Genomic DNA, 10983 nt, shown 5'->3' with positions numbered 1-10983 from the left:
TGCTACCACCCCTCCCTCACCTGCTCACCCCTACCCCTGCACTGAGACTCCAGCTCCTGCTACCAACTCCTTCTCTCTCACCCACTCACCCCTACCCCTGCACTGAGATTCCAGCTGCTGCTACCAATCCCCTCTCTCTCACCCGCTCACCCCCACCCCTGCACTGAGCTCCTCTCTCCTCCCTCTCTCAAAGCTGCTCTGTATCTGACTGAGACTTTTAACCTTCACTGATGTCTTCCCCCCCCCCCCCGGTAAAGAGGCTCCATCAGATGCAGACACTGGCTTTCCAGGCTCAGTCCCTGTGTAGAGGGTTTTAAAAGCGGTAGAGGCAACTCTTAGGTGTGCAAACATGCAAGCAGGGAATGGGCAGAGCTGTCTCTCAAGAGCACTCTGCTTCTTTCCCCAGCTCCTTCCTTTCTTTACTCAGCCTGGAGGGTTGCACTTCTGCAGATGGAGATCAAAGTCAGCCGCCACCTCAGAAAGCAACTCCTAGTTCAGACTGTCAGGACCGAGAAAGATGGCCAAGAGCAATGGGGTCAAAGGCTGCTGGAAGGACAAGCCAAGCAACGGCGTGCTGGGGTGTGGGGAGTCCGAGAATTAGCAGTTTGTGTTAAGGAGCTTTAGTTTTTAAAGTCCTGAGTGTCTCATGTACTTAATCACCTGGAATTAGAGAGAGCTTCTCTCCTGTCTTGGAGTTTATAAACTGATCCTTTTCTTTAATCTACAGCCTTTGTGCTTGTCCACAGACTGCTATCAAGGTGCTAGGAGTGGCCAGAGGCTGCATCTTAAAGAACTTCACAAAACCGGGATGGCTGAAGCAGCAGAGAACAGTGTTGTCTAAAGAGAGACTTATGGGGTGGGCAGGACAGTAGAGGCGACAGACCGCCATGACACTGCTTCCATCCCAGCCGAGAGGGACTATCTGATACAGGACTCAGTCATCTCAACAAGACTGTAAATGTGCCAGTGATCTGATCTTGGCGTGTGCCATTCTCCTGATCTAAGTATCACGTGACTCAGGTGGTCAGTGAGCATCAAATGAAACGGGCCTGGGGAGGCACCTATCACACAAAAGTACCCAGTGAAACCACCCTTCTCCCTGTCGCAGAGCACTGTACAAAACACGGGTCATACTCATGGCTGATTTACGTTGCCTGTGGCTGTAAGACCACATTGCAGACCCCCAGACTCATGTCACAGTGCCAAACATTTATCATCAGTTATAAAGGGAAGCAAGTGAGCGAATATATGAAGCGCATACTCAGAGACAGACAGACAGACAGACACATCTGAGGTAGTTAACCTTCCTCGCCAACTTGATTTAGAATTGCCTAGAACAGCGAAGTATCTCATGAGCTGGGAGCCAACACTGAACAAAAAGGAGACAGATGGGTGCTGGTGTTTATGTCTGTCTGCCACCTTCCTGCTGACTTAATAGGAATCTACACTCCTGCCCCCATGACTACCCACCACGGCAGACTGTATCCTTCTAATCGTAAGCCAAAATAAATACTACCATAAGCTGCTTTTCACTAGGTATTCAGTGAGAAGAATGAAATACCTACTATAGACTCAGACACGTATGCAACATGTGCATAACAATCCAGTCTGTCATTCCCAGCATGCTCAGCCTCCTGCTGAACATACATATATAACATGGGTATAGCCATCCATTGCTCCCAGCATCCTTAGCCTCCTGCTGAACATACATATTTAACATGAGTATAGCCATCCATTGCTCCCAGCATGCTCAGCTTCCTGCTGAGGGTGGGCAAAGAGATCTGCCCATTACCTGGCCAACACCAGATGTACCCAGGGCAAAGCCTGTCCTCAAACATACGTGGTTTCCCAGGCAATGCCCAACAAGCCTTTCCAGCCCTCCCTGAAGATACTGTGACCCCATTTGTTCTCCTTGATCATGTCCCCACCTCACATGGCCTGGGCAGGCTGCATCTGTAGCATACATCCCTTGAAAACACCACAGTCACGAGAGAGGAGTATTACAGAGCAGAGAACAGAGAGGCAGACGCTTACTTGCAAAGCCTGCCGGACGATTCGGGAAGTGTAGGTCAGCATGCCCAGAAGGATGTCGAGCAGGGAGGCCAGCAGTGTGGCCGCTGGCTCTGTGTTGGTTTTATTGTCCCTGTCCAAACACAGAGTGGCAGTTTCTGTGAACATGTTACAGACGTGACCAACGAGTCCTGATGGTAGAAAAAGGAAAAGTATTTGTGATGAGGCAATAAAAATAAGGCTGTGTGAGCTGGCAGGGGCTCTGGGACTCAGCCTGGCATGAACTGTGTACTGCACTCATGCTGTTTATTTGGGAAAGTCACTTAAAATGGAGGCTTTCAAGCCTCAAGCCTTCACTGTCTGCTCAGGAGCCTGGAATGGGCCAAGGAGTTTTTCTTTTTATGTTAAGTTCATTGAGAACTTCACACAGTGTGTTTGGTCATAGTCACCACTCCCCTCTCCGTTCCCCGCCAACCCCTGTTTCCTGCCCACCCAACCTTGTATCTTTTTGTTTTAACTGATCAAGTCCAATGTGTGCTGCTGTTCATACACTCCTGGATGCATGGCCTTCCACCACTGCCAACTGCTTCTTAACTGGGAATGGGGGTGGGTTCTGTGCCCATCTCCCTTCTCCATCCTGAGACTTGGTCTGGCTTGAGCCTGCTGTGCACGCTAGCACAATGTCTTCTCTTGTCTCAGCGCTCACTGGAGAGGCTTCTTTTTGCAGTGGACTCTGATCACCAGAGAGACCCACAATGGTCACCGTGCAGAGAACAAGAGATGTTGGAACGCTCAGCCTTAAGTGGGGTGTCTGTACCACCCCCTCCCCTAGAGTTCAGGGATCACTGTAGAAGGGGGTGGGGGTAGAAAGACTGTAAGAGCCAGAGGTGGGATGAACACCAGGAAACCTCGTCCTCAGGAAATAGCAGGCCAGTTGCACATACAAACTTACACTATACTGCTTCTTCAGGCAAAGCTCCCTCAAACCATGCTCAGAAACACACATTCACATATGCAGGCTTGACCAAGCAGAACATGCTACATACAAGCTGCTAGAAGTCAGGTTCTTCAGTCCAACCAATTGGGGACCAGGGTGGACTCAGAAGCCAAGTCTCTCAAGGGCGACAGACAATTGGGCGAGTTCCAGGAGATAACACAATGAAATTTTTCTCATGCATTTAAACAATGCAATCAATTACAACATAAAGAAATGCCTAATTTATGACATGTGGGTTTAGCCAATCATAGAACCTCACAAACGCACCACCAATCCCTAGTGTGGCGGAGTTGATGCAAACATTTCACGCTGTGCTGCTGTGCGTATTATCCTGATATCTTCACTATTACTATATGTAGCGTTATTCTATAAGGTGACGTGACTGAGTCAGAAGCAGCGTGAGACTATAATGTTGCAAACATAAATCATGGATAGGACAGTAGAAACCAGTGTAATTCAGACCCACATGTTCTCAATGAAGAAAGTCAGTCTTGAAAAGTCTTACACGTTGGAGCATCTGGTAAGGAGTACAGTGAGCCTTGAAGGCCAGTTCTCCTGGATCCACTACATACTTGTCCTGAGCCCCCAGATCATGGGCTGGGTGGGGCCTGAGAAGCTCCCAGTCTCTTCTACACAGTGTACCCTACTGCCCCCAGAATACACATCAAGTGTCCCCAACAAATGCAAAGGCAACAATTTTATCACTAAAGATGAAAAAAATGTGGATAAATGTTATCCAAACCACACAGGCTTCAGTCAGAGTCGTAGCTGTGTGGCAAAACCAGACAGAACCGCCAAGAAGCTTCATAAAAAATATACAAACACATATAAACACATATACATACATACATACATACATACATACAGACAGACATACACACACACATATACACACACATATACACACATACACATGCACATTCTTCTCTCTCTCTCTCTCTCTCTCTCTCTCTCTCTCTCTCTCTCTCTCTCTTTCTCTCTCTCCCTCTCTCTCCAAGTTACTCTGTGAAGGCCTGTCAAAAGCAGTTTAGCATTCCCCAGCCTGCAAGTTATGTACTAGCATAACAGTTATTTTTTTATTTTCATTTTTACATTTTTATGTATGGGAGGTTTAGCTTGCATGTAGCCAAGTGCACCATGTGCTGGCAGTGCCCATGGCTTCAGATACCCTGGGACTAAAGTTATGGGTGGTAGTAAGTCACCTTGTGTTCTGGGAATTGACCCAGGCCCTCTGCAAGAGCAGCCAGTGCTCTTACCCCCTGAGCCTTCTCTCCAGCCCCCATCATAACAGCTTAATGCTCCATCCCAAAATATCTAAAAGAAACCAAACTTCATTAAGTCAAAGAGCCCTTGGAATTATTCTGCATTCATTATAACCAACTCATCAAGATACTTTGAGAATAATTTTGTCTTAATTATGAGCAAACCCCTCAAGGAGCTCTCTCCTCACGGGTCATTTCCAAGTGTTCTGTGTTCTGGAAATATTAATGTGTATGAGCTGTCCCCCCTCCGGTCACAGTAATTCCTTACTGTGTTGTGATCTGCTGGAGAGGAAAGCAGAGTCAGAGCATGATCGGCTGAGCCTGTGGAAGAAGCACTTTGCCCTTCTGTGTGAACACAGCTCTAAATCCAGATGTGACTCCATCCAAATAGAGGCTTCCTTCAGGGAGACTTCACTCTCTTGGGGCTTATTAACACCTGCCTCTGCAGGAAGAGATGGTCGGAGTGTAAGACTCAACGTGGCGAAGCTGTTCTTTTCTCAGATGAGCAATGGCGCCACATGAACACAAGTCTACATTTCACCGAGGTTAACAGCTTCATTCCACACCTGTCCTGACCTGTGAACTGACTCCATAAGGCAACAGGGTTCTGCTAACACAGTGGAATTAATCAACACAGCATGGGGGCAGTATCCTGGATGGCCCAGGTGAACCCAGTGAGTCCCAGGGTCTCCTGAGACATTAAAGTCATGGGGGTAAGTGGCCTCAGAAAGAAAATGCTGGAGTTTGGCAAGAATGGATGACAGCTCAGCAAAGCTGGGGCTTCCAGAAGCTTCCTGGCTTGCTTTTTCAAGGCCTAGGACTCAGCCTCTAGAAGGAAGGGACCCTGCCCAATACTTCAGACTTCCGACCTGCAGAAGTACAAAAGAACAACCCACTGTATTGTTTTAGACACTCCATTTGTTACCACGGTCACCATGACAACAGCAAACACTATTAGGTGGTGTGTATGGAGTGTAAAAGGCTTGGTCCTGCATGTAGCAATATTCAGAGGCTGGGCCCTGAGCGGTGACTGAGTCGTGAGAGCCGTGAATGTTCCAGTCAGCCCACCGATGGAGTCATAGCTAAGTGGGTGTACCTTTTAAAGGCCCTCAGCTTCTCAACAGTGCCACCAGCTGGGGCAAAGCCTTCAATGCTAGGGGCCAGGGAGGGCAACCAAGACCCAAGCAATAGCCCTATCCACTGGAGAAGAGGGAAGAAACTCTTATGAATTGCTGTCTCTGAATCTGTTGGCAGTCTACACAGAACATGATTTCCATACATTTTCAAAATAAATAGACATTAAACTTTGACTGCTAGTTATAATCAAGGTCCACCCATACCTAAAGCTAGCCATGGTGATATCCCAACTTGAGGGAACTGTACCACCAAAGGTCTGTAGGGTTCTTTCCCACTGATGCCCTCAGAGCCTCAGCCAACAACTGACCCACACCCCAGCAACCACTTCACAGAAGACAAACTGATGTGGAGAAAGGGCCGTGTGGCCCCGCCCCATGTCAGCTGTTTTTCTGTATTTAAAGCAACTGTAAATGCAGAAAGAGGGAAACAGGGCTGCCCTGTAAGTCCAAAGACTGAGCACAAATAATATGTAGTATTTGCATATGTCGGTAGGAGGGTGGGTAGAAGGGATGGGGAGGGTCTTCACGTATGATGCTCAACTCTTCGATCACTCTGTGCTAACATTTGAAATACACTTGGGGCTAGCAGTTAAAAGCATACATGACTTTTCTAGAAGACTTAAAATCAGCTCTCAGAACCTGAAGAATCTGAAGCTACAATAAAAATCAATTCTAGTTGTGAAGAAACTTCTAGATGTTTTAGATGTTTGCTTACATCTAAATCAATCAGTGGTGGCACAGAAATAACCACCTGTCTGCTCACAATCACACCTAAGTCTAGCTCTAGGCCCTCTTCTGGCCTCCGAGTGTACTGTACACACACACACACACACACACACACACACACACACTCACATGCACACACAGTGAAGCAAGACTGTTTTGGAGTCACAGTTTGCAGGTCTTAGTGTCGCCTCTGTAGACAATAGTCTGTAATCTCACAGAGGTTGTCACTTTGGTGACATCATAAGCAACAGTTAATTAACTGGTGTCACTCACAGCAGGAACAACTCTAGCTGGCAGCAGCTGTGGAGCAGCAGTGGCAGACACTCTTCAGTGAGACACTCACGGGGAGCACACATCATTCTCAGGACATGTTTTTGTGGCTGGGGGGCGGGGGAGACATTGTTTTGTGGAGAAAATATTATTTAGGAAAAAACTGACAGGCAGCCTTGACATACCAAATGTCTGAAGAACCTGAAGCTACCATAAAAATCAATTCAAGTTGTGAAGAAACTTCTACATATTCACTTACATTCTAAATGAACCAGTGATGCCACAGAGATAACCAGAAATGGGGACACATGACGGAAAGCAGAAGAGTCGGTGTGGGGTTCCGGTGGCTCCTGACCTCTGGAGCCCACCTTTCCACTGCTGCAGGACACGGGGCTCTGGAGCAAGCTATTTCTCAATCTCCTGGAGTCCCCATCCCTGACCCCAACACAGCACGAGTTGCTCAGGTATCTGAGGAGCATCTGTCCTTCTCTTCAGCCATAAATGCTGCATAGGCAGGAGCGCCAGCAGTGCCCACAGCCTGCACAGCCCTGCCTCCTAGCAGGGACTTCAGGAACAGGTGCTGAGGCCTGACAATCTAATGTGACCAGGGCCCGAGCAGTCCAGAAATTCATTGCTGTCCATTAGCAAACTCGTTATTGACCACAGCAGTTAGTGGCTATGTTAGAACAAACCAAGGTCACCTGAGGGGAACTTGGAGATGCAGCACTGGAGCTTGCTGTAGTGAAGAAGCCAAGTCTCAGGGCAGCCAGATGCTGGAGGGCCATGAAGGCAGAGTCAGAGAGGCCTAAGATACCTCACGAAGGATGGGGGCAAGAGGGAGCTGTAGAGCACAGGGCACCTTCTTCTAGCCAGTGTCCCACACACATCTGGCCCGAGTTTGAACCTGAGGCTGAAACAGAGTCTGGCAGTCATGGGCCATGTCCTGACTGACTTGGGTGACAGTGAAGTGGTCTGGCTCCCTGGAACAGCTGAGCAGAAGCTATGGGTCACAGTTTTGTGCACTCACGTCTGTGTATGTCTTGTGCACACAATCTTGCATGGACTGTGTATATACCCCCTCTTGGGGGAACTCTAGAGGCACATCCAATCCCCAGAAGCCAGAAGCAAAAATAAGAGGCCCACAGTCCTGACGGCCTTCCTAGATTCTGTTGGAATGATCAAAATACTCAGGCAGCAAGCAAGCTGAAAATATCAGAAACAAAGGCAGTACCTTATCACTACTTATGGGTAATGTGAGTCTTCCAGAAATATCCATTACCAGTCAGTACAGAAAGCTTCACACACAACCTTTAAAACCCCCCTGCATAGCCAACTGACATGTAACCCCAACCAATGTCTCAGGAGTACATGTGAGGAGAAACACAGAATGATGTAAGGAAATAGCAGATACATCACAAAAAAAGGCAGATGAGGCTGGAATCAACAGCCTTGACTAAAGGTAGATGAGTTACAGTGGGAAGCGTAGATAAAACCAAACCCAATGCCCATGTAATCGTTGCAGGGTTCAGAATCTTACTAGGGTTTTTAAGGGTTTAACAAACAGGCTTTCAAACAAATGTTTTGTTTGAAACATTAAGTGCAAAATGACAGCCCAAGTTACCACCCCAAGAAACTCTTGCAGGAGATGGTAATTAAAATGCGATGATGCTAACACAGGCGTGAGAAGCTACAGCAGGGGATGGAGTCCAGACTGGCGGCCCAGGAAACAGGCATGCAAAGGTGAGTTAGAGCACAAGCAAGGAGATGAGCAGATGGATTTTAAGCCCTTTTAGGAACTAACAGTGCTGTGTAACTACTTCATCACTTTAAAAAAAAAATCACCTCAGGGGTAAGTCTCTGCAGCTCTCCTAACTCTTGGGAATAACCCAAGCTGACTGAAGCCTTAGACAGAAATAGCCAAGCCCTTGGGTGGGGAGGCCACAGCAAGTGCAAGAAAACGGTGGAGCAAGTACGTTTCTGGTGACTACATTTCAGGAGGTGAGAAGAGTAACTTGCATGTACGCCATGTGTTCATATCCCCCCAATACCAGAGGCCTTGCAAATCATCAAGGAAATACAAACAGCTGGGCTACTCTTGAGTAAAGGACAGAAACAGGAAGGGCAGGTCCATGGAAACAGCTCAAGGAACAATTAAAGAAACTTACTCATGAAGAGTAGAAAGACTGGAAATCACTCTAAGAAATGAAACAACACCATCCAACCAACCAACCAACCAACTTAGACTAACAGAGAGTCTCTTCTCTGGCACCCAGCAGAGGACAAGGCGCTGGAAACAGTCTTGCTTGCCTTTTCAGCCACTTCCCATCAGGCACAGAGTATGACTTTTATAACCAGACATGTCATAAGCCCTGTGCTTTACACATTATCTATGCACAGACATGATCTGCTCTGACTGGTCGGTTCTTATTCCCACCATGCTGAGAAGCCAACTTCACGAGGACTCAAGTGGGACCTGAGAAAGCAGTTTGCTCAGGCCTCCATTCTCCTTCATGCCCTCAGGCGGTTTGGCGAGCAGTGTGGATACACTGCGTGGGTCACCCCTCTAGGAGTAACTCTCTTGGCAAGCTCTGCACTTGTGGATACACAGTATCATCTCTAGGACTGCCTGACTCACTCCTACCTTCATGTACTTCTGCATTATTTAAATTTTTGTAATGAATATGCATTGCTTTGGGTGATCAGAAAACATACAGATATTTTACATCTTTCAAAAAAAATCAAAAGGAATGATTGACAGAACTTGAAGCAAGTTTTAAATCTGGGGCTGGAAGTTTAATTAGCTCACTGCAAGGCTTGGGTTTGATTCCTGAAAAGCAAGAGAAATTCTTCCTACCTGCTCCCACTTCCTCCTGGCTTGTCCCACTTTTAAAGAAAGTTTCAAGGTTGGCACTGAAAGGCAGACACAGGAGAAGTGCTGCTGGCTGCCTGCAGGACTCCATAGTGCTGGCTTCCACAGCTGGACGATCCATGTGGAAAAGATGGAGTTGCAAGATGGCGCCTCCCACCTATCCTTCCTGGAGGTCTCTGGGCAGGAGGGGCCCCATTCCCTCTCCTCACAGCTCCGTCCCATCTCAGTCCTGTCTCCTGCAGCCTCTCCTCCTCCTATGAGGAGCCCCCTCCTCTATAAGTCTCCTTTACCTCCCCTCTCTTCTGTCTTCTGCCAACTGTGCCTTTCAACCTTGGTGCCTGCTTGCGACACCATCTTGAGCAGTGCTTGTGACTCAGTGGAGGGACACCTGTCCAGTGTGAGCAAGGCTCTGGGTGTGATGCTTAGCAGCCCCACCTGGAAGAAGACAAAGCCCACCATCCTCCCTTGACTCTGACCAAGCACACAATCTGTTCCTTTTCACTTTACACTTCAGTTCATTGTTGTGCTTTCCCAGGGAGGCTGTGTTGTCAAGGCCTCTAGCAGGAGAACACTCTTCACCTGGCTATGTTTTGCTGCCTTGCTGGGGTTTCTGATGTTCAGTACTAGCTGGCTGGGGAAAACATCCTGGATTGGAAGCAGAGGGATAGCTATGGGAACTTCAGAGGACGGTGAGTCTTTAGGGGCAGTGATGACCTTCTTTGCTATGACCTAACAGACTTGGGCTGGTGCCTCATGGTCACTCAGTGGATCTCTGATCACAGAGCAAAGTCCTACAAACAGCTCTGTAGGTTGGAGGAGGGCTGTGTCATTCCCATTCCTGGTACAGTATTGCATTCACCACCACAGCACACCACCCTCTTCTACGGCCATAGCCTGGGCATCATGCCAACAATTACATGGGTAAGAATGAGCCCAGCCCCGCATTCACCTCTCTCTCCACTCCCGCTCCAACTTGCTACACATCTCCAGCCTCAGTGCATAGCCACTGCCTCCTACGGCCATCCGTCACACCGAGGTGCCTGTTCCCATCCTCAGTGCATCAGGGGTCAGCTCACCAGCCTATGCTACCACAGTCCTGGTTCCATTCAACACACCCCTCTGCAATCAACATTCTCCCTTTAAGAGCATCTCTGTATATTTTCCAAGTCAGCGACATCATCCTCTCAGACAAGGATGTCTTCCCAGCTGGACTGCAAGCTCCTCACAGGTATCTATGGAAGCAAACAGACCTTTAAATGTAGACCGTGTACTCAAACCAAGTAAGGTCCTTTCTGCGATCTATAATGAGGACTGTGGTTTTGGAACACAGAACATCTTCAATCAGTAGAAAGTTGACCTAGGAAAAGAGAGAGGCGCAGGACTGTGCTCCTGGATATGGACAAGGGCCTCTGCTTCCTCCACCCTCTCAACAGCTGACACCCATGTTAAATAAATGAAAAACAGACAAAGGACAGGAATGACAGAGAGGGGACAACATTATGAGTGTCATAAATGTTTTCACAAAGAGAAAAAAATCAGTGAAAAACATGCCTGTCACACACCAGACCTGTCATACATGATGTTAGCCCTGGACAATAACATGCCTGTCACACACTAGACCTGTCATACATGACATTAGCCCTACATAATTACATGCCTGTCACATACCAGACCTGTCATACATGATGTTAGCCCTACATAATGACATGCCTG

General features: G+C 47.9%; 1 protein-coding gene across 1 annotated transcript in view; it reads right to left on the bottom strand.

Annotated features, from left to right (window-relative positions):
• Positions 1-10983, bottom strand: part of Ulk4 (unc-51 like kinase 4) — a 293994-nt gene that overhangs the window by 115062 nt on the left and 167949 nt on the right. Inside the window, exon 33 of the mRNA XM_028767390.1 lies at positions 2035-2201. Coding sequence (XP_028623223.1) covers positions 2035-2201 — 167 coding nt within the window. The remainder of the gene's footprint in view (positions 1-2034; positions 2202-10983) is intronic.

Source organism: Grammomys surdaster, unplaced genomic scaffold (assembly GCF_004785775.1).
Source record: "Grammomys surdaster isolate TR1022 unplaced genomic scaffold, NIH_TR_1.0 172, whole genome shotgun sequence".
In the NCBI taxonomy this organism is placed as follows: Eukaryota; Metazoa; Chordata; class Mammalia; order Rodentia; family Muridae; genus Grammomys; species Grammomys surdaster.
The sequence above is the reverse complement of the archived record's forward strand: the minus strand, read 5'-3'. Positions and strand labels throughout refer to the sequence as shown.